The sequence below is a fragment of the Antechinus flavipes genome, chromosome X, assembly GCF_016432865.1.
Source record: "Antechinus flavipes isolate AdamAnt ecotype Samford, QLD, Australia chromosome X, AdamAnt_v2, whole genome shotgun sequence".
Lineage (NCBI taxonomy): Eukaryota > Metazoa > Chordata > Mammalia > Dasyuromorphia > Dasyuridae > Antechinus > Antechinus flavipes.
Window position 1 is genome coordinate 15602961 of NC_067404.1, and position 23370 is coordinate 15626330.

Consider the following 23370-nt stretch of genomic DNA (forward strand, 5'->3'; position numbering starts at 1 on the left):
ATAAAGACATAATCATCAAAATAATCTGGTACTGTATAAGAAATAGATCAATGGAATAGGTTAGGTACATAATATGCAGAAGCAAATGAATATGTATATGACTTAGTGTATGAGAAAGGCAAAGATCCCACATGAGATAGAGAAGCTCACAGGAGGTAAAATAGTATTGATTACATAAAATTTAAAAGTTTGTGCACCAGCAACTTTGAAAGACTTAGGTCTCATGTATTGAAACAGTAAGACAACTGTATATCAAAGAAAGACTGAGGTACAACATGCAACAGCCTCACAACCTGCAAAATGGCAAAAATAATGGAAAATTGCAAGAGTCAGTGTTGGAGAGAGTAAGGCAATAGGCACACTAATGCATTGTTGGTGGAGCTGTGAATCAATACGATCTTTTGGAAAAGCAATTACATTATGCAAATAAAGTGACTAAAATATCTATATTTTTTGATCAAACGATTCCAATGCTAGACATATCCACCAATGAAGTGATTGTAAGAAGAAAATCCCAAACCATGCTAAAATATTTAAAGTGGCACTTTTTTGTGGCAACAAAGAAGTGAAAACAAAATAAAGGGCCATGCATTGGGAAATGGTTAAACAAATTTTGGTGCATGAATATAACAGAATATTACTGTGAAGTGATGAATATGATGAATGGGGAGCATCATGGAAAGGTTTACATGATTTGATATGGTGAAGTAAACAAATACAAGAAAAAATAAACATGACTATACATCAGAAGTAGAAAGATCCAACACAAAACAATCAAAAGTGAATTTTACAAAATTACAAAAAAGAAGTGTGACTGCAAAAAGATGAGCAGCAAATTTCAGAGGGGGGAGGTCTATATGTGATTACATTGAATATATTTGCAATTTTTTCTATATATTGATCACTTTTGCTATTTCTCCCTCTTTTTAATTCTTCAAAAATATTTGTAATATGAGATGACTTTTGGAGAGGAGCAAATAGAGGGATACTAGGAAAAATGCTAGTGATGTGATAAACAAAATATGTAAATACAATTTTATATTTAAAAGGGGGGGGAATTCTGCTTTAGGACATACTCTGGACAAAAGGGGAGGGGAGGGAAGTCTCCTGGCCCTGAGAACATCATCCTGACCCCACAGTACTGTCTACAGGACCTAATGACAAGCCCAAGTTCAGATTGAAGTTCATCAGGGATGAGCCAGGAGGGAGGTCACATGAGGCTTACCTGGTTGAAGAACATCAGAGTCTTATTTATAGATTGAAATAATGGACCCAAGGGTTGATGTTGGGGTTTGGGCGATTACAGAACTCATGAAGCTCATTCTCATAAATGTCTATGAAAACTATGACCAGCTGATGGGAATCAGAGAAAGTCAGATGGAACTAAGGTGCTGCTACCTTGGCTGGAGATTTTCCCACAGTGGGAAGAACACTGGATAATGCTTGCCCTCGATGATCTTTTACTTAAGTTGGGAAGGCAAGCTAACCCATTTCCCCATATGAGAGGGAATCAAGGTAAAGGACACACAGGGTCGGCAAGCAATACAGGTCAATGGCTGGAGGAATCCTGGATTCCTTCAGCAGAACATAAGCTCCTTGAGGGCAGGAACTGACTGTCGTTATGACCCCAATGTCTGGCGCAACGAAGTGTTTAAAGAGTGGAAATCTCTCCCAAGTCTGAAAGGGATCGCACCGTCCAGCTTCTATGGAACCACCTCTTTAGCTCCCCTAGCTTGGGGGGGGGGGCGGCTACTCACCTGCTTGGGAAGTCCGGGGGGACTTGGAGAAAACAGCCTACTGGTGCTCTCCTGACGACAGAGAACCTTGGGGACAGAGAGCCAGCAGTGTTAAATTCAATTATCCTAGTCCCTCATTTTCGCCCAATTCATCCCTGCCATCCCACACTCCCGGGGAGGGGGGGGGGGGAAGAAGCACTTGGCAGAGCACTCAGGACCCCGCACTCTCCTCCTTCTCCTACTTCTCTCACCTCTTCCTTGTGTGCCTGCAGCATTTCGGTGAGTTTACTCAGTTTTTCAGAAAGCTCTTCCACCTTGGTCTTTGCCCTCCGTGGCCTGGAAGGAGAAGCAAGTCAGCTTCCTAAGCGTACCCCTCCCCACAAAGAGATGGGGCCAGGGACGTGGCAGACGTCAGGTGAGAGTGATGGCAGGTACAAGGGTCACAAGGGTGGGAATGAAAACGTTCCCAGGACAGGACGGGGAACAGATCTCCTTCCCGGGAGCAGAATCCATGCCTCAAAACAATGATACCCTGGGAGGGCCCCCTTCTCTGAAGGCCTCTCCAGGGTAGGAAGAGGAATCACCAGCGCTACCATGGGCATGCATTAGGCCCCCGGGAGGGAGCACGAGAACATCAAGCAAGGGACAGAAAGAGTTCACAAAACCAGGGCTGTTGGGGATGGGAGGGTGAGGGAAGGAAAGCAGCAACAGAGCTCTTTGTTCCTTCCTACGTCTCCAAAAGGGCAACAAGAAGCCTGAGGGATGTTCTACCGAGGATGCTTGGCAGGGCCGAGGGATGCTCTGTGTGTGTGAAAATTTTAGGCTGGGGCAGGGGCGGCTTAGGGCTCTGGAAAGGGGCACCCTCTCACAAAAGCTTCTCCCTATGCCCTGTCAGTCACTGCCAGTCTATACCGCAGGGCTCTTTAAGGCCCAGGAAGACGGCTCCCAAATGCTGTGTGGAAGGAGGGCGTCCATTCAATCCACAAGTATGTGTGAAGCACTTCCCAGGCACTAGGCCCCAGAAACGTGGCTGTCGCTTGCTACAGAGCTGAGGACCAGGCAGTGACTCCAGCCAGATGGTCCCCAGGATCCTTGCTGGAGAGTTGGGAGGGAACTGGCTCTGCCGCTTTTCTGGCTCGGTGACCCTGAGCAAGTCCTTCCCTCTACGTCACCCTCGGTTTTCTCATCTAAAAAGCACAAATAACCTGCACATCTCTTACTTTAAAGCACCAAAGGAACCTGTCCTTTGTAAATCCTGATACTCGAAACATGCTGGCACCAGCATTAGGGGGGCTCTCCTTTTCTATGTGCCTGAGGCGGTCCAGAGCAAAACCGAGCCTTGTCACTGGCACAGTGGCCCAGCCTAGCAGAGGTGGCGGTAGTTGTAGCCGTCATCGCTGTTGCTGCTGTCGCTCGCCCTTCGTTCTTGAAGAGGACCGTGACATCGGGGAGGAGATGCCGTGACATGCAAGTGAGCTGGATTTAAGAGAGGAGGGGCCAGGCAAGGCCACCTGCTTCACCTTCCCCTCCAGAGCCATCTGGGTGCAGCGGCCAGATATACCTCAAGATGATGGGAGATGGCCCAGCTCCCTCTGGTTTCTTGGCCAGAGCTCACACTAACAGTAGTGAGCAGGTACCAGCTCTCTCAGTCACCCAAGACTGGATGGAATTTTTATCAAGAGCCCTGAAAGGAAAGCTCTGTTCTCTCCTACCCCCCGACTCCTCCCCTGCTCGGCCTTCTTCCCCTCACCAGCGTATCTTAGCTCGTGCGAGTTATGACCACACTACGGCGCTGATTCGGAATGCATCAGTGGCCTAAGGCCCAAACCTGAGCCAATGGACCTCGGGTCACCCTTCTTTACAGGGGCAGCTATTCTCACAGGGCAGGCCTGTTTCTGGGACAAGAGGGAGCTTGTGTTAGGTGGTTTTAATTTTTAGTTAAATGGGTATCCCCAAATCATCTGTTATAGTCAAGCATTCCTTGTACTATCCCTTAAGATGAGTCTGCTGCAGAACACTGACTCAACTAGAGCATCTGAACCTGTAGGCCACTTGAGGCCTCTAGCCATAGGGGTTCCTTTTCTAGGCCCTCAAGCACATACTTTTCAGAAACACTTTCCTTCTTTTCAGAATGGGGCTCTACTACTAGAGGGAAAGGGTTCAACTTGGGGTCTCTGATCTCCTGAGGTATATTTGGATTTGAGTATTTTGTTAACATCATCCTTTTCTACATTAAGTCGCAGATGTTCAAGTCCATTCTGCAAATGGAATCGTGATGATGTCCCACTGAGGCCAATCCAATTCAAAAGCAATTTCCCAGAGTCAGAGGTGGGGTAACTGTGGGCCACACCCTTCCCCATACCAGGCTTCAACCTCATCTGAGTGCCTTACACTAACTCTGGACAACCCTCGGTTTCATGGAGGAAATGCCTTCATTCAAAACCCCAGCCTCTCAGATCCAGCTCCCATTGGTCCCCAAACCATCCTCTCCCTTCCGGCTCAGTGACAAGAGCCTTCCTCCCAACCCTAAGCCCCTAAGAGCTTCCCTGGCCGGCCGTTCGTGGAGCAACCAAACGCAGATTGCCCAGCGTTATTTTCTCTTCTCTTCTATCCTTTTCTCTCTCCTTGCAGAGTGCTACTCAATTTTTCACGAACATATTTTCTCTCTATCAATGAGATGTTAACTCTTTGAAACCAACCAGGGGCCATGGATTAATGTTCTTTGTCTCCCCCAGAGCACAGGGCTTGGCCCCCAGTTGTTGCTCACTAAGTATCTGTTTATTCAAGTAGTTTCATCACCTATAAGCCCTGATGTGACAGAAGGGGAGTCGCCCTCTGAAGTCAGGCCTGGATTCCTGCATTGGGTGGGAAGTTTTATTGTATGACCTCTACAATCCTTTCCAACTGTGCGAATCTACACATCTCAGCCTGAGAGAACAGAACCAAAATAAAAGGGTGTAAAGTGGATCTCTTCACCCCCACCCCCTCTACCAGTTCTCAGCAGGGCTCTCCCGGGAGAGCATCCCCTGGTTTTTTACCTGGCAGGCTTGTCACTAAATTCAGAACTCAAACTTTCTATCCGATTGATTGCTTCATGCATGAATCCAAGCTGTCGCTTCCCCTGGGCACATCCCTGTAAAAAGAAAACACAAACATCTTTTGTTGAACAAATATAACACCACAAAGAGGCCCAGCTTTCACCACCATCTCTTATTCTCCAAACTCACTGCCTCATGTTCAGTGGTGTTCTGGAAAGAATTCTGGGTGGGGAGTCAGAGAACCCGGGTCTAGACCTGTAAACTGTAAAACCTTAAGACACATTAGCTTTGGGGGCCTCGGTTTCCTGTTTTGAGAATTGGGAATAACGACATCTGCCTCACTTCATCCGCAGTTATTGGACAAGTGAAAGTTGGAAACCTACAAAACTATTAAATGATAACTGTCTTCAAAAGTTAATACAGCTAGGATTCTTAGGAGGATGAAGAATCAAAGACAAACAGAGCATCCTCATTTCCACTAGTCCATTCCAGAATCTAAAACTTGGCTGGCTAGAATTTAGCTTCAACTCTAAGATGAAATTTAATTGGATTCAGTGCAAAGATTTGATTTTTTTTTTAAAGCAATCTCCTAAGTCTCACATTGGGGAGAACTAGTTAAACATTAGTCTATCTGGTAAGAATCTGGTGGTTGATGGGGTCATGTGTCTGAAGAATGTGCCCTGCGAGCAGAGTTCAGGTGGTTTGGGGTTGCATTAACACAGTCATGGTGGCCGGGCCCAAGGAGCTGGAGGGAGCTCTGCATTATGTCCTTGGAAGGGCCAAGCTGGACTATGCGCTGGTGAGTTGTGGGTATCCCAGTCTCCTACAGACAGTGACCGGCTGGAGAACGTGCACAAGTAAATGGCCAATGCAGCAAGGGGCCTGGAGATAATCCCGTGTGAGGGAAAGGAAAAATGGACAACTGATGGGACAGGGATGAAAGGAAACATGGGGGTTGTCTTCATGTATCTGACAGGCTATTACATAAAACGAAGCTGATTTTTATTTTTCTTGGTCCTCCGAGGATAGAACTGAGTAATGGATATAAAGCTGCCTAGAAGCATAGTTTAGTCTTGAGGGAAAGATGTCTTAGCCATGAGAACCCAACAGGAATCATGGTACTTTAGGGGTTCAGAGATTCCCTGTTCCTAGGGGTCTCTGGTCAGGCTGCTTACTACCTAGTGGGTTAGGCCTGCCCACATTCTAAGAGAGGTATGGGATTGTGTCTGAAATGCATCACAGCAATTTACCACCTGATTTTCAGGCAGACCAAAGTCTGTTGGCAGCACCCTGGATGTCCAAGGGCCAGGGGAGTTAAAAGAGCTGGATTTGAATCCTCACTCTACCATCTACCACCCGTATTTACTTGGGAAAAAGTCATTTAAATTGTCTGCCTCAGTTTCTTCATCTGTAAAATGAGGATGTTATGTTTACATAACTTTTAAGGTCTTTTCTGGCGGGCTCTAAATAGATGACTCTGGGGTTCTTTTCAGGGGTACGAGCAGGAAAGCCACAAACATGGCTGACATTTCTGTATATGAACTGAGCCACTCTCCTAGCACAAAATGAAAAGTTTGACTATCTCCAAGGTAGCCCAATAAAAACAGAATTCCTGATCATAATATATGGAAGCTGAGCTTGCTAATTCATTCAACCTGCTCCTTCTTGTTTTGTCTCGGGAGCCGTCACTCATCCTGTTTCTGCACTTGGGACATGAGTGGGACAGTGGAATATTCCCCGCCTGTGGCCTTTCCTACCCAGTTACCAGCTGCTACGAGCCTACCTCGGGCACATGCTCAACTCTGGCCCTGCTGCTGCGTCCATTCCCAGAGCGCGTAGGCGCTTCCGCTTCCCATTCCCCCATACCAGTTCCAAGGGCTTCTCAGGTCATGCCGTAGAGGCCAAAGCCAAGGCTGCCTCCTCCCTGAAGCCATCACTGATGCTGCCTTTGGGGGAACTGACTTTCTCCTTGCTAAACTCGGAGAACTGGGCTTGGCGGTTCCCTAAAGCTCTTGATGTATACTGAGATTCTGAAAATGACCTGAAGTATGGGAGTGTGTGCATGGGAGGTGTAGGTGAATGCCCAGAAGCACCTTCCTGCTGCCTGAGGGTAAGGCCTTTCCCTCATCTAATCTCTGACCCCACCCCCCTCCCCCAGGCTCTAAACACAGTTCCCTGGGTACAATAGGGAGGGAGGGAGGAAGGGAAAAAGGAAGAGAGGGAAAGAGGGAGGAAAAAAGGAAGGGAAGGAGGGAGGGAGGGAGGAAGGAAGGAAGGAAGGGACAGACGGAATGAGGGAGGGAGGGAAGGAAGGAGGGAAAAGAAAAGAAAGGAGGGGGGAAGAGAAGGCAGTAAAAAAGGAGGGAAGGGAGGAATATGTGATGAACGGGTCCTCTCTCTTACCTTAATGAGATCATGATCGTCCGGCCCACACAGCTTCAGTTTGTGACCAAGCCTGGTCAGGTCTGCCAAGATGATAAGGATTTGGTTATTGCCAACGTGGGGGGGGGGGGGGAGAGAGAAGACCGCTCAGCGCCATCCCGGGGGCATCAGGCCTCCCTGGATCTCGCTAGGACAGCCACGACCCACCATTCTCACAAGAGCCTCTCCCGCAGAACCTCAGCTGTGCTCAGTGCACGGGAAGGGGTTTGGGAAGCAGGACAGAAGCGGAATTAGGACCGAGGAGCAAGTGGGAGCTCGGGTAGCTCCAGGGAAAAGCAGGAAAGAGAGAAAATCAGGCCAGCCTGACAAAGAGGGAACCCTAGGGAGGAAGCAGGCAAAACCAGAGTGGATTAGGGTCTGAACTCTAATCCTCACCCTAACTAAACCCCCAATTTGCTGTGTGAGCTCAAGCCACTGTCCTTCCCTCCCCGGCCCGAGGCTCCTCATCTGGAGGAGGTGAGAGCATGTGAACTCGTGCCACGTCGGAAGGTCCTGAATGGAAGCAAAGAGCTTCCCTGGCCCAGAACGCCGAGCCAGGAGCTGGGTTCCGATCCCACTGAGACGACCCGCGGGACCTGTCCTCTGCTCACCCTGGGCCCCATCGTCTGCTCACTCTGGGCCCCGTGCACAAACGGGAGCAGACGGCGCTGAGCGCCCTCCCCGCCGCAGGGACAAACAGGCCATGGTGCTGAGGAAAGGCAGGCTGCGCTCTCCCTGAGTGCAAGGGTCAGTTTCTCCCTCTGGAAAGGAAGCTGTGGAGGAGCATCAGCTTTCTGGGGGGGAGGGGGCGAGGTGCCAGGGAGGGAGCTAAATGCCAGGGCATCACACAAACGCTAATGAAAAGAATCCGAGTCGCCCGCACTTCTGTAGCGCTCACTAACTCTTCCAATGAGAGCTTGCGTGTTGGGGGAGGAGGGGCGTGCGACCCCGACGGCCATGTGACGGCCCGTCTGCTCTGGCCAACGGGAGGCAAAGAAGGGAGCGGCTGTTCCATCCCAGATTGCTAAACTCACTGGAAAGAGCCCCACTTTTTCTGCATCGTCTCCAAAATAGGGAACAAAGAAGGGGGAAGCTTCCTTGGGATTGGGAAGAGACCGGGGAAATCAGAGAGCTGGCTAAGCCAGGCCGGTGCCGCACTGACTTCTGGGAGGAAGGGATCTGGGCACCAAACCGTGGCCCTCGACTCCTCTCTCTGACCTTCAATCCCAGCCTCTGTAAAATGTGTGTGGGGGTGTGTGTGCTGACTTTAGCGTTAGCCCTTTTGGTTAACTCTCTGCTTTGGGATCTATGACCAAAAGGACACACTAGGCACGTGCACAGGGAGAGCTGGGCACGGGTGACCCCTCCTTTGGTCACCTCAGCCAGGGACGCTGCCGTTCTAAGCGTCGGCTCGGCCCCAGGCCTGGCTGTGAACAGGGGGACACGAAGAGACCGAGTCAGCGCCCCCATCGGCTGCATCAGCCCCGGCGCTGGCCGGGGCCAAAATTGGGGCAACACACAGTTTTCCCTCTTCGACTCCATCTGGTTCGGATGCGGCCTGAAGCCTCCGATCCATTTGGAAACGGAAAAGTTATTCGCCGTCTTAAGGGGCTGAGACTTTGCTCACATTTTCCTAAAGTTCCTGAGTTAGGAACAATTTCTGCCAAAAAACTGAACGCAGACAGGAGGTTATAGAGAAGTCTCTGTGAGACCTCGACCCCAGCATCGCTTCTCGGGAACACCACGTGTAACATCTGGACGCAGACCCAAGGGTACCTATTTGCCACAGACCCACACAGACTGCACTCAGGAAGAGACAGATCGCGATTGACGCTTCCCTACCCACACCCAGAAAAGTCTCCCCAGAAGCCTCTCACCCCGGCCCAGCCAAGAAGGTGGGCTTTGTCTGCTTCTTGGATTCTCTGCTTTGGCAGGTCCTCCTTTCCAAGCCTCTCATGCGAGGCCTAATTCTAAGAAGCTGTATAAACATTCACAGACTTTTGAGGTGCTCCGATGGAAAGAAAGTATAGCTACCAAGGGGAGCAATTAAATAAGCCTGCTTGCTAAGCAGACTTTGGCCAAGTTCGGAGTTTTCCAAGGGGGAAATGCCAAATGAAGCAATAATTTCTTGTCTTCTTTCCTTAGGTTTATTTCCTTAATTTCTTTTTAACTTGTCTTTTTGCTACAGCTAGCATTTTAAACGCTGTAGCAAATAACAGTAGGGATGATGGATTTCCCTGCTTTACCCCTGATTTTACTGAAAAGGCCTTTAGTGTTTCCTCCATTACTGATAATGCCAACTTTTTATTTAGATAGTACTATTTATCTTATTAAGAAAGTCTGTTTTTCTTAAGCCCTTTAATATTTTGTTTTGTTTTTACAAAAAAGGGCTGTTTTATTTTGTGGAAAGCTTTTCTTTCATCTACTGATATATTTTGTTATTTTATTGTTTTTGTTATGTCATGTATTATGCTTGCAATTTTCCTCACTCTACAAAAAATCCAAGCTGGTATGATATATAATCATTTTAATAAGTTGTTGTAGGAATTGATTTTAGAAAAACCTGGGCGAGGGGCAACTAGGTGGCACAGTGAATAGAGTACCAGCCCTGAAGTCAGGAAGCCCTGAGTTCAAATATTATCTCAGGGCACTTAACACTTCCTAGCTGTGTGACCCTGGGCAAATCACTTAACCTCAATTGCCTCAGAGGGCAAAAGAAAAACCTGGGAAAACTTACAAGAACTGATGCAAAGTGATGTGAGCAAAACCAGAACCAGGAGAATATTCTACCTAGTAATGACAATATTATATGATGATTAGCTGTGAATGATTTAATTATTCTCAGAAATATAATGATCTGAGACAATTCTTAAGGACTCATGATGAAAAAATGTTATCCAGCTCTAGAGAAAGAAGTAATAGTTTGAATGTGGATTGAAACATACTATTTTTCACTTTATTTCTTCCATTTTTTGGGGGGTGGAGTCTATTTCTTTTTTCAAGATATGACTAACAAAGAAATATATTTTGCACAATTGCACATTTATAAGCTATATGAAATTGCTAACCATTTCAGGGAGGGGAGAGATGAGGTAGAGAAAAGAGAAAATTTCAAAAGCAAAAAAAATTTTAAACAACTTAAAATTGTTCTTTATATGGAATTGAGAAAAAATAAAATATTATTAACAAGCAAACTGTTGTAGGGACAGTGAGGTGGGCTATTTTATTGATCTCATGGATTTGAGTTCAAATTTGACCTCTGACTCTTATCTGGTATAAGAACTGAGCAAGTTAATTAACCTGACTCAGTTTTCTCATCTGTAAAACTGGGATAATGGTGTTACTTACCTCCACAGTAGTGAGGATTAAAATTTGAATTTGATATTTGTAAATTAATTTGCAAACTTTGAAGTAATATGTAAATGTTATCATTTTTATAATCATATTATATATATAATGTTATTATAATACTATTGTTATTAGGTGAGGGCTATCAGTAATATTTTATTCCCTACTTTTTAGTGCATTAGAGAGAACAGTATTTTTCTTTCTCTCTATCAGGATTATGTCTGCCTCAGAAAAGGTACCTGACAGTTTGCCTAATTGTAAACCACTTATATACTACTAGAATCAATTCTTTGAATGTATTAGAGTTTGCCTATCAGTCCATCTGGTCCTGGTGCTTTTTATCCTTTCGTGGTTTGTTCAGTTTCTTTTTTAGGAATTGGGTTAAATTCATTAGTCCTTAATTTGTTAATGTGACTATTTTATATTTTTAAAATATTCATCTATTTTACAGAAATTATCAGTTTTGTTGGCATGCAATGCCCAATCATTATTTTTAAAACCTGATAATGGAACACCATTCTCATCTCTCAAGAATGAGGTGACAGACTCCAGTCGGATGCGGAATGTGACAGACATTTTTTGAAATGGCCAATGTGTGCTTTGCTTAACTATACCTGTTATTGTATGGGAGGACTTTATGGGGGAAGCCAAGGGGAGAAATAGTTATGTAGAAAATTGAAGAGGTCTAATGATAATGATACCACTCCCATCCCCCACCCCCAAGGGAAGAAAAGAATGCTAAGGAAACATTTGTTAAAAAAACACTAATGAGAACAGAAAGAAGTTCAGATGAAAAGGAAAAACAAGCAGGAAAGCACTGGGAACAACTGTGTTAATCTTAACATCTACTTAAATAATGAAATTCAACAAGCTGTATATAATAGAGACGAATGATTTCACCAACAATCCTCAATTTTCTATTTTCCTTGGTAAGAGGAAATGTTTGTCTCTGTCGATGTTTGTCAAATTCAAAATAATTTTTAAAGGACTGAGAAAAGAGCAAATAAAGCCACTGACATAATAAAGTTGTACCTATTATTTTCTCTTCAGCATTAGAGTCCTGCCAAGTTTCAAATGATTCTTGAAATGGGGGGTACAATCTAAAGGGAAAGAACAAAGTATAAGTGTGACATGGTGTTAAAGCTTAGAAAAAAAACTATGCTCATTATATATTTCTAAGGTTTATAGAAAATCTTTATCTTGAAGGTAAGCTATCTAGTTTAAAAGAAAGGGCAACAGATGGTAGAATAAGGTATGGAAAGGGACATGGCAATTACAATTTCAAGTTGCTTGACATACACCTTTCTATGTGTCACATCTCCCCTCTCTTTATTCCCTCCTGCTATGGTTCTACCAATGGCCCCAAACATCTCTCACCAAAGTAGCCAGTACGTATTCAGTTGGCCTTTTCCCTCTTGAAAGCCACGGCATCTTCAAGGTGGGGATCACCTATACTTGCAAACTCAAACCTGTGCAGTTTGAGCAAGGGGCACATCAGGCCACTGCCTGGTGCTCCATTTATAATCAATGGATTTCCCTGAATGTAACTGACATTGATTTATTGCTGGGTGTCCCTAAAATAAGGCATTAGCATAAGCAAGGAGCCAGCTTAATTAAGCCCTTTGCTTCTTGACTTTCCTTATGCTTAGAACATCAAGATTCAACTTTAAGATTGATTGTGAACAGCTGTGTTAGGGGGATAAATTTGCCACTTAAACGGCTTTTCATGAATATCACCGAATATCCTTGGTGTTCATAGATCATAAGCCATCAGACAAGGGTCTTTAGAGTTATTGCCAAACCCTCCTTTTACATCGATAGAAACAGGATCTAAGTGGAAACAAATTTGTCAGCATAGCGAAGTGGAACTTGGAAAACTGATATATGGAACAGCCAAAGTGGCTGAATAGTACAAACTAAAGCCGTGTGTCTAAATGACTTATGGATCTTGATACACAAAAGAACAGCCCCAAGTATCTAAGTCTGGAGGGCTCAAAGAGCTAATTAAATGTACAATTTTTTTTCTGCCTCAGTTGTACAACCTGCTGCTTCATATAGTCCAGCATTCAACCTGATTTGGGGAGGGGGAAGTAGGGAAAGGCAGCCTGTGTCATTTACAATAGAAAATGGGCACACTTATCTTGGGTGCTAAGGAAACATTCCTAATTAGAAGGCATAAAACATAAAGGAGAATACACAAAGATTTGCTATATTTAAAGTTTTCTAAAAACAAATAAACTACTTCAACATCTTAAAATGGTGTGCAAAAACCCAAGTGACCTTATTAGAGAAACTACACAATCAATCCACGTTTATTTTAGTGATAGGTTTTACTCAGTCTCTAAAATGACAACAAGGAAATCAAGGGGTGAAGGGAATCCATATGGTCCTTGCTTTACAAAACAGGGATCCATGATCAAGAGCTTCTGCTTCCTGTGGCAAGGCTTATTGCCCTTCCAGAAGGTCCCCCAGCCACCTGCCTAACTGAGGAAGGGTTCTCATCCTGGGGCTGCACAGCAGATGACAAAAAAAATCTCAGGGGATTTTGAAGTCAAGGGGAGAAAGGCTTTTAGAACCTTGAAATTTTGGAAAGTTTGATTAATAGATAGTACTTTATTTTTGTACTGTTTTCTACAAAACAAAACGTATTAAGAAATGCAGTTAGATTCCCTGGACTCTATGATTTGGTTTGCTATAAAAAAACATTCCATTTCCTACATTTGGAGGGGGCGAAAGCCTGTCAGAGCCACACCATCTCTGCTGTGGGCAATTCTGCCACCTGGCCACCTCCTCATGCTAGGCATTTCTTGCCCTGTGACCCAGAAGCTGAGAGTTGGCAGAGGAATCTGTGGCCACCTAGTTCAACCAACCCCAAAAGAATCCTTGCTAAAACATCCTGACAAGTGGTCATTTATCTCTTCCCAGAAAGCATCAACTCAATATAGCAAAGGCCTCCCTTAGTTTCCTTTAATGTGCCTTCTAGAGACTAGTACAACCTAGAATAGGAAAAGCTGGTAAAAATGGTTTTCTTTTTATTTTTAACATCAGAATTGGAAGGAGGTTTTGAGGGGTTTTGAAATGTTGCCAAAGCTTTAGAGTTCGGTCAGCAGACATCTTTTCCTGCTATATACACTATTTCCAGCCTGGGCAGAGCAAATCTACTAATCCTCTTATTTGGAAGTTCCTCTCTAAACAAACAAACAAAAACTTTCCTCCCTAATCTCTCTCACTTTCTTGTAAAAAGCCTTCAAGGCTCTCTTAGCTAATTACTGCCCTCACACCTCCACCTCCCCAACAGCCCGGTCAGTCAATAAGCATTTAAGCACTTCATAAGTGCCAGGCATTTACTGCGGATACAAAAAAAAAAAGCCAATCCCTGCCTTCAAGAAATTCATCTCCTAATAGGGGTGGGGGGTGGGGGGTGGGGGGGAGGAGAATCACCAAGGAAACAAATACATAACAAACTATATACAAGATAAATAGGAAGTAAAGAACAGAGGAAAAGCACTAGAATGAAGAGGGGTTGGGAAAGACTTCCTGTAGAAGGTGGAATTTAGCAGAAACTTGAAGGTAGGGGAACCAGAAAGAGGGGTGTGTTGAAATCCTAGAGAGAGAAGAGAATCAAGGAGGAAAGGATGATCAACAGTATCAAAAGCTGCAGAGAGGTCAAGAGGGATGGGGGTTGAGAAAAGGCCACTGGACTTGGCGATTAGGAGATCCTGAAGCAGTCTGGGAGGACAGGCTGATGGAATAATGAAGCTGGAAGCTGGAGTGTCCTAGTTAATAAGAGAGCCAGAGGAAAGGAAGTGAAGGCATCCAATAGAAGGCCTTCCCAAGCAGTTTAGCTACAAAGGGCAGAAGAGATATAGGATAAGAGTTAGCAGGGATCAAAGGAGCAAGTGAAAGTTTTTCAAGGACAGAGAAACAGGGGCATATTGTTAGGTAGTAGGGAAAGAGCCAGTGGACTGAAAAAGTGCGTGGGAGTGGCTGAGGGGAAATCTTTTAGAATAAACAGAATAGAATGGGATCGCTTCTGAAGATAGAGAGGTTAGCCTTATTAAGGAGTGATATTACCTTTTCACTTGAGACAAGGGGGGGGGAGGTAACGGTAGAAGGCACCTGAGTGATATGAGATGAGGAGAATGAAAGAAAAGATAACTTATGGTGAAGGGCCTCAATATTTTCAGTTCAATGTGAGTCAAGGTTCTCAATTGAGAGTGGGAGGAGAGGGAGCCATGAGAAGTTTGAGGAGGGAGAGCAAGATAGAGAACCGATGAGGTGGAGAACTGCTTAGCAGCAGTGAGGACTTAGTTAACATTGTGTAACATAAAGTTGCAGTGAAAGCAGTCAAAACTTTCCGTTTTTTTCCACTTTCATTCAGCAGTGTGTTGTAAATGACCGAAGGCGGGATAGTAGGAGTGATTCAAGACTGAGGCTTGACAATGCATGAGCAGCAGTAGGACAAGAGACACTCAAGAGAAGATTGGAAAGTTCAGCTGGTTCACCAAGAGGTCAAGGTGGGAAAGGGGAGAATAGTACAGGGGGTAATTACAGCTGCAGGGAACTGAAAGGCTAAAGGCCACATTGTGGACAAAGAGTAAGATTTGGCATGAGAAGGCAGCGGGAGAGGAGAAAGTCAATAGTTCGTGATGAGAGAAAGGCATTTCGGAACCCTTATGCACAGAGATAGTGCCTTTGTGGTGACAGCAAGGTCCAGAGTATCACTAATTCTGTGTGTGGCTGAGCTGGAGTCAGCAGTAGCCCAGGGAAGGGGGAGGAAGTTGAGCGGCTGGCCAGTGAGGGTGTTTAAGGGAGTGTTGAAGTTTCCTAGTATGGAGGCAGGAGGTGGGGAGGAAAGAAAGATTGGGAGTCTCATTTGGAGGAAAAAAAGGTTAAGAATTTTGAGAGAAATAATGAAAAGTGTGGGGAAATGGGTCCAAGAGCACCAGATTACCAACTATATCACAGAATAGAAACCATTCAAATGAAAAGAAGAATGAAACAACAGAGAATACAGAACATGCAGGAGAAAATGAAGATAGTACACAGTGTAAAATCAACCTCCAGCCCAAGATACCAGGGCATGGATTCCTTAAACAAAACTGCTAGAAAACATTACAGACAAATTAAACAAGAAATAACCACTCCAAACTAGCAACAAGGAAAGAGGCGGGGGCGGGGGGACGCGGCCTGGATAGAATAAAATAGACAATTTTGATCATTAATATTTAAAGTTGTTTTTCACATAAATAAAACCAATAGATCTAAAATTCTAAGGAAAACCATCATTTTCTGTATATTTCTGACCTCCTGTTGTGTAGAAGATTAAATCAAAACTGTCTAGCTTACAAGTTCTTCACAACCAGACCCCCTTCTACCTTTTCAGCTCATTATTTGTCACTTTTCTTTTTGCCCTCTATAGTCTAGCCTAAAAGTGAGCTTTTGCTATTCTCCATCACCTGGGTTTGTGCCAGCAGTAGCCAGCCATATCTCTCAGCTCCTTGCCTATTCAGCCTCCTCCTGGCTAGCTTCTAGTTCCTAGAATCCTAAAGTATCTCCTGTTTATCTGGTATATACCTTCCTATAAGCTTGTTGTCTCTTTAAATAGAATAGAAGCTCTTTAAACTGATTTGCCTGTCTGTGTCTGTAACCCTGGTGTCTAATAGTGTTGTGCATGGTAGGGCTTTAACAAATGCCTGTCATAGATGGTGCACTGGGCCTGAAGTCAGGAGAACCTGAATTCAAATCCAGCCTCAGACACTTAATATTTTCTAGCTGCGTGAGCCCGGGCAGGTCATTTAACCCCCATTGCCTCCAAAACCCAAACAAAATAAAATACTTAAAAGCAAACAAACCAAAAAAAAATGCTTGTCAGGGTGGTCTGTGTTCATTATGTGCCTGCCTGAAATAAGTGGTTTGTAAAGCTGATCTGGGGCCACAATATGGCACCTTCTAGGGGCACAATTGTATGAAAACATGATAAACACGTCTGTCTGAGGAGCAGAGCTATTCAGGCCACAGAGAAGAAGGTAGGGGGATTACCGTGCAAATAACCATGCCAGAATATCCAAACGGTAATTTGAGGGGGTACACAGGAACTGTTTGGCTGTCTTCAGTTTACTTTTATAAAGACCTTTCAGGAATGGGCAGTTCATGATCTGAATTGGGAAAAAGAAAAATCAGCTGTAGTTAAAAGGACTAGGAGAGATCTTAAGAAATAGTCTGACTCCCCCTCCCCCAACCTATGGCCAAAGTCTTTTTACAGTAACCCCAACAAATTATCATGCAATCATCAGGTTCACCCAGCCCTGGGAGCTCTCATCCCCTAGCTAGCTCTTCTCAGCTAAGCTTCTTGGAAAATCCAGCTCTGCACAAGATCCCCAATCCTTTGTAGGCTGACTTCTGACCTCCTCACTCAGCTACTCAGCTCATCCTTCTCCAAGGCTACCAATGATCTCTTGGTTTGCCAAATTTAACATCCTTATTCTTCTTAGTCAATTTTCATAACACAAAGTATTTTCACTGCAATACTCATAGCTATTTAAAGGGCTTGTCTTTAACTGAAATCTACCTTGCTCATTTCACGATTATTTACTGCTTATATTTATTTATAAAATATATATTTATAAATATTCATAATTTATATTTATCAATATATGTTTATTTATAAAATATATATTTATAAATAGCCATATATTTCTATTTATAAATAATGTTTAGAAAATATATATTTATAAATAATCATATTTATATTTATTTATAAACTATATATTTATTTACTTGAGAGGCATCACACTAGATATGGAAGGGGACAAAAAGAAAAAAATTACAGTTCAGCACAAGGCAATTAAGTATTGAACATATATGACTCTTACATGAGGTCAAACATGATACACAGTTAAAAAAAAAAAAAGGTTTAGGGGAATAAGAGCTCATTTCTGCCTACATTGAGCAGAGAAGGCTTCCTGGAAAGAGCCTTAAAAGGATGTTTAAGTATTCTCTAAATTTTCTAAATCCTAAAGTCACACAAAAATGGGAGTTGGTATTACTGGTGGGGGCTGAGAGAGCAGTGTGAGCCAAGGAAAGGAGGTAGACAAGCATAGCTATGTTAGTGTGAGCCAAGAGGTCCAGTTTCAGTGGAGTACAGGGTATGTGAAGGGAATCCAGGGGAAGATGAGGTTGGAGAGGTGTTTTTTCCTGTGATTAGTGTAGAGTGTCTGGAAGGCTGGGTCAACATTTCCTCACTATCTGAGGCACTACAGAGCTACTGGGATTTATTGAGGACAGCAAGACACAGCAAAAGCAACAACAATGGGACAGAAATTGCTTGGAAATGTACACTGTGGTGTGGGATTCAGGTTGGGGAAGCAAGGGGGAGGCCTGTGGATTTATCAGTCCTTGGAGGGGGGGGGCCCTGGAGGAGGATGGAAAGAGGGAGGAGGAAGAAAAGGGAGGAAAAGAGATGGGAGGAGAAGGGAAGGAGAAAGTTGGAAAGTTGGGAAGGAGGAAGAAAAGGGAAGGGCAGAGAGGAAGGGTAGAAAACATGGAAAGGAAGAGAAAGGGGAAGGGAGGGAGGAAAGAAGTGAAGAGGGAGAGGGAAGAAGGGGGAGTGGAAGGAAAGGGCAGAAGAAGGGGAAAGGGGAGGTTAAAAAAAGGGAGGAGGAGGTAAGAATGATGGGAAGAGAAAGAGGAAGAGCAAGAGGTGAGGAAAAAAGAAGGAAAGGAAAGGAAGGAAGGAGGATATAGAATGGGAGGAAGAATATAAAGAGGAGGGGAGGACAAAAGGGAGAGCAAAGGAGGCTAAAAAGATGGGGAAGGAATGAAGGAGGGGAAGGGGAAGATGGGAGCTCTTGGGAATAAGGAAGGAGTATGAGGGAGAGGGGGTAAGGAAGGCAGAAAGGGGGAAGAGGGAAGGGAAAGGTGGTAAGAAAAAGAGAGGAAGTTAGGAGAAGAGGGAAAAGAGGAAGGGAGAAAGAAAGGCAGGAGGGAATAGAATAAGGAGGGGGAAGGGAAGGCAGGAAAGAGGAATGGAGGAAAAGGGTGAAACAGAGGAGGGAAAAGGCGGGGGGAGGGCGGGGGGGGGAGGGAAAGGCAAAGTCGGGAAGGTAGAGGAGGGAAAAGAAAGGGGAAGGAAGGAGGGGAAGGGAAAGGAAAAATGAAAAGAGGTGTGGAAGAAAGGAACAGGATGGAAGGAGGGGGAAGGGAAGGGATAGGGAAAGAGGAGAGGGAAGAGAAAAAGTGCAAAGGAAGAAGAGATTAGAGGAAAGGAAAAGAAGAGAAGGAAGAAGAGATGGGAAAGAGACGAAAAAGGCGGGGAGAGGTAAAGAGGAAGTCTAGGTAGAGAGGGCTGCAAGCCCAGCCGAGGACTACCCCGAAGGACACAAGATTCAAACAGTTTGCTCGCTCAATCCCTTTCCCTTCCCTGGGCCTCAGTCTCCTCTCTCGACTCTCTAACAGTAGACCCCCTGGTGATCGAGTGGAGGAGGGCTCCCTTTCCACCCCCACTCCCACCCCAGGGCACCCTCGGCGTCCCCCTCCCACTCCCCCCAGCGTCCTTCTTTGGAGTTTCTCCCCCCCCACCCCCACCCCCACCTCACTATGCCCCCAACCTCCCCGTGCCCCGACCCGGCGTCCTCCACACCCCAGGCTAAAAATCACCCCTCCCACTAAAAATTCTCTTCCCCGGCCTGCCCCGGCCCCCTCCGCCCCGCACCTTCAACCTGTCCAGCACCCGAAGAGCCTCTAGAGAGAGCTGGGAGTCCTCCTCCTCATCCTCTTGTTCCTCTTTCACTTCTTGGGGATGGTGCTCGACTTCCATCCTTTCCGGCTTCTCCTCCAGCTTTACCTGTTGCTGTTCTTCATCCTCCCAATCCTCGTCCTCCTCCTCCTCCTCGTCCTCCCAGTTCCCCTCGACCACGCTCTGCCATTCGTCGTCCTCGTCCTCGTCTTCGTCCTCCCTCTCCGGCTCCTCGTCTTCGTCCTCCCTGTCTTCGGGTTCCTCGTCCTCGTCCTCGTCTTCCTCTTCTCCCCAGTCGTTCTCCTCTGTGCCCCATAACTCTTCCCACTGCCTGTTTCTAGCGGCCGCCACCTCCTGATCGCTGTCGCTATCCCCAAATCCGCTCCAACGCTCGGCCATCGTCGCTCCTGCTACCGGACAACAAACAGAACCGACAGATCACAGTGTCCGCGCGCTCACAGGGTGCGCCTTTTCATTGGTCGGATCTAGTGACGTCACGGGGTTCGCACACCCGCCGCTCTCACCTAGCTGCTCCTATCCGGCTCCCTGTCTCCCCTTTCCCTTCCCCCCCCCGCAAGCTGCTCTCGCATTCCTATTGGCTGGGACTCTGGAAGGTACTCGCCCACTTCTCCCGCGGAGGGGGGGGGGGGTGTTGGAGCGGGGTTAACGGGTCTCTGGAAGCGGGGAAAAACCTTCCGCGCGAGGGGCGGGGGGTGGGGGGAATGCTCGAGTAACCGCACAGTAGGAGGGAAGCGTCCTTAAGCACAACCTCCCCCCCATCCCCCACCCCGACCCCCGGTGCACACTCGTGTAAAGTATTCTAAGCGAGAGGGAGACTGAAGCCCGGGGAGGGCAAGAAGGGAAAGTCTGAACTTGGGGTCACTACGTGCAACGGCCTCTCAATTTAGGAAACCGAGGGGGTCAGAGTCCAAATAACGCCCTTGGATGGATGTGGGGGTACCATTTCAGTCCCTCCTTCCTCACCGTCCCAGGGAGAATCTCCCTCCCATGCCTCCTGCCCTGCTAGTCTCTCCTTCCCCCACCAGAAGGAAGCAGTCCCTCCTGGAAGTTTGCGGAGAACGTGATTATAATTACCGTCTTCAGGCTAGAACCCTAGCTGGGGAGGCTCTCCGGGGCCGATCTCCCACTCAGCCTCCCTCCTTGTGAGAAGAGAAGGGACTTGCTTGTGGTAGCACCCTCCTAGAATTATCGGCTGCCCTGCAAAGACCCCTGGAAATGAGCTCCTCTCCCTCCCGTCCCAGAGATACTGAGACCCACAATAACCAAAAGTTTGCAGGTTTTAAAACTTCCAGGACCCTTCCAAAAGCTTCTGTTCAATCCCTGCATTTGAGGGAGGGGGAAAAAAACAAACGTTGCCCGAAAAGGGACTTGTTAAAGTGCTGAGACGAGAATTCAGTCCTAGAATTGACATCTCCCGAGTCACAAGTTTAGGGCTGTAAGAAACCTTGAGAGCTCCCTGGTGCCACCCCCTCCAGAAAGAAAGGAAACTCAATATCTCTAGAAAGTAAGAACTAAGATTTGACCCCCTGTGGAGTCAGAATCAGGTCTGGAGTAACCACCTTGTGATTCCCTCTGCCTCCCGAGAGCTAAACTATCAGTGGAAAGGCACTAGATCTGGATGATCAAAGTTCCCCATTACTCCTGTGACCTGACCCCGTCCTAGCTTTGTCATCTATATCAGGCAATCATAATGCACTTCTTCCATTTGTCCCCAAGTGCAGCTGCCCTTCTTTTTTTCACACTCCCACACGTTGATGTCTCTTCTTGGCACATACTCTTTACTGGCAGCTCCATCAGAGTTATTTCCCTTAAGCAGGAGCTAGTCTCTGATTAAAGTCCCCTCTCAGTGATACCTTTGAAAGTGGATCTTTCTGTTCCAAATGACAAGGCTATTCCTTTCCTGGGAGAGAACTTTATTCCCATTTATTTATGGGAATTGCATTATTTGAACAGCATGGCTGGGAAGCTGGGTGACCCCTATTTGCTGCTTAGAGACTCTTTAGTTAAGAACTAGGCTATGCTGAGCAGAAACAGTCAGTTGCAAAGATTGATGCAAGGAGTTGTCTCACAATTACACATCTCAAGCACCCCTTTTGTCTTATTGGAAAAATTTCCCCACATTGGTGATCAGTTATCGTTTCTATGTTCCTTTGGGGGAGTGGGACACCTCTTTCTGAATTCAGAAAGAGAACCTGTTCATTTATCCCTTCCCAGCTTGGAAAATCCCTAATCTTTCCTCTAATTAGAGCATCCTGGTCAAGTGGAAATATCCTCTCCTGGCCTCAGAGGGAGCTGAGTTGAACTTCTGACTCCTATACTTGCTATTTACAAGATCATGGGAATCTTAATTTTTCTCTGTAAGCCTCAGTATTCTCATCTAGAAAATGGAGGCAATCATAGTATTTTCCCCAACAAGGCTGTTGTAATGTTCAAATGATATAAAGTTTGTTCAGGATTTTGCAAACCGTAAAGAGCTAGAGAAACACCAGCTATTATTACTAGTGATAACATTCCCAATTTCTTCAGATGGTATCAATGATTCCCATGTCCTGTTGACACACTGTCTGAATATCCAGCTGTTTACTTCTCATATCCTCTCTCCCCAAAGTCCCAACTATCATTCAAAAGAAGTAAAACAACACAGGTATCCCAAAATTTATTTTAGTTTCCTGAGAAAAAAATTCCTAGAAATTGTTCCTAGGAATCCTTTCCACGTTTCTTCTTTCTGGTGATGTGAAGTCACGTCAACCAAAAGAAATGGGGAGGGGGGCAGGGAGAGGTAGAAGCAACTGACAATTATGAGAGAGTAGGAGGAAGCAATAGAATCCATAGCTACACCTATATAGTTTGAAAAGCACAGGACTGATTTGTGGTTAGAAAATCCAAAAAGAAATTTCAGCGGGTCATTTTTCCCAGGCCACATTATCATAGGATAATAATAATCTAAAATCTCCAGGTACATGAAAGGAAGGAAGAGGACAAGCATAGGCACTATGTACATGTGCCAGGCGCTTTACCAATATTATTTCATTTGATCCTCACAGTGCCTTTATGAGTTACAAATTGATATTTGTTTCTGAAAGGTAAAAATAGACCAAAAAAAAATCTCCATTTTATTGTTGAGGAAACTTAGAAGTTAAGTGACTTGTCCAGCGTCATGCAGTTCTATGTTGTGTTAGCTAAGATTTGAACTCAGATCTTCCTTTCTCCAAAGTCTAGTGCTCTATCTACTGTACTACTTAGCTTTTATCCAGAAAACCTAGCACCAATATTAGGCTACAGCCGAATAACTAAGGCAAATCTAAAGTCATGTTCATCAAACCCTAACTGGAGTCAGAAAGTTACAAGTTACAAGGGATATACTTTACCCTAGATAGAACTTTTTAGGGTGACTGGGTGTGACTGCAGTTTCCTGGCCTGAGCCACTCTTAAGATGACTGAAGAATATAGGATTGAATATCCAGAGAAAGCTGGAACAGGATCCCAGAGAATAGCACTTAGGACCTAAAACTTGAACATTCTTTCTAAAAGTAGGCAGAGGTTGGCTCCGGCATAGACTCCCAATTTAGGAAGGATGCCTGAGAAAATGAATAAAAGAATAATAGAAGGGGCTACTACTAATAGATGGCAGGGTGGATAGAGCATCGGCCTTGGTGTCAAGAGGATCTGAGTTCAAATACAGCCTCAGTTACTAGTTGTATGATCCTAAACAAGTCGTTTAAGAGAGACAGAGACAGAGAGACAAAGACAGGATAATGGAAATAAGAGAATAATAAGAAATAAGGGAAGCTCAAGTTAAAGAACTCTTCCCCAAACATAGTCCCCAAGACCCCAACTCAAAACAATATAATAATTCCACATAATATCAATAAGCAAAACCTCAAAAAAACACACACACACACACACACACAGTTTGGGTCACAATGTCAGCCTGAAAAATATACCCACGTTTTCACATGTGCAGAGCACTTACAAACAGGCACATATGTACACAAAGATGCACTTAAACATAGGCACCAAATCACTTTCTCTCATGTGCAGAGTACTTACAAATGGGGACACGAAATAC

The 23370-nt window shown here is 45.3% G+C and overlaps 1 protein-coding gene across 5 annotated transcripts in view; it reads right to left on the reverse strand.

Annotated features, from left to right (window-relative positions):
* LOC127542622 (nucleolin-like) overlaps positions 1-23370 on the reverse strand; it is a 35905-nt gene that overhangs the window by 2126 nt on the left and 10409 nt on the right. For 2 of the 5 annotated variants that reach the window (XM_051968354.1, XM_051968352.1), the window contains exons 3-9: positions 19257-19687; positions 16586-16701; positions 11576-11643; positions 7178-7239; positions 4775-4869; positions 1988-2072; positions 1758-1823 (exon numbers count right to left, since the gene is read on the reverse strand). In XM_051968354.1, coding sequence (XP_051824314.1) covers positions 1758-1823; positions 1988-2072; positions 4775-4869; positions 7178-7239; positions 11576-11643; positions 16586-16701; positions 19257-19679 — 915 coding nt within the window. In that variant the 5' untranslated portion in view covers positions 19680-19687. Of the gene's footprint in view, positions 1-1757; positions 1824-1987; positions 2073-4774; positions 4870-7177; positions 7240-11575; positions 11644-16585; positions 16702-19256; positions 19691-20375; positions 20517-23370 lie in introns of those variants that run through there. The other 3 variants (XM_051968356.1, XM_051968355.1, XM_051968353.1) reach the window with 3 other exon arrangements.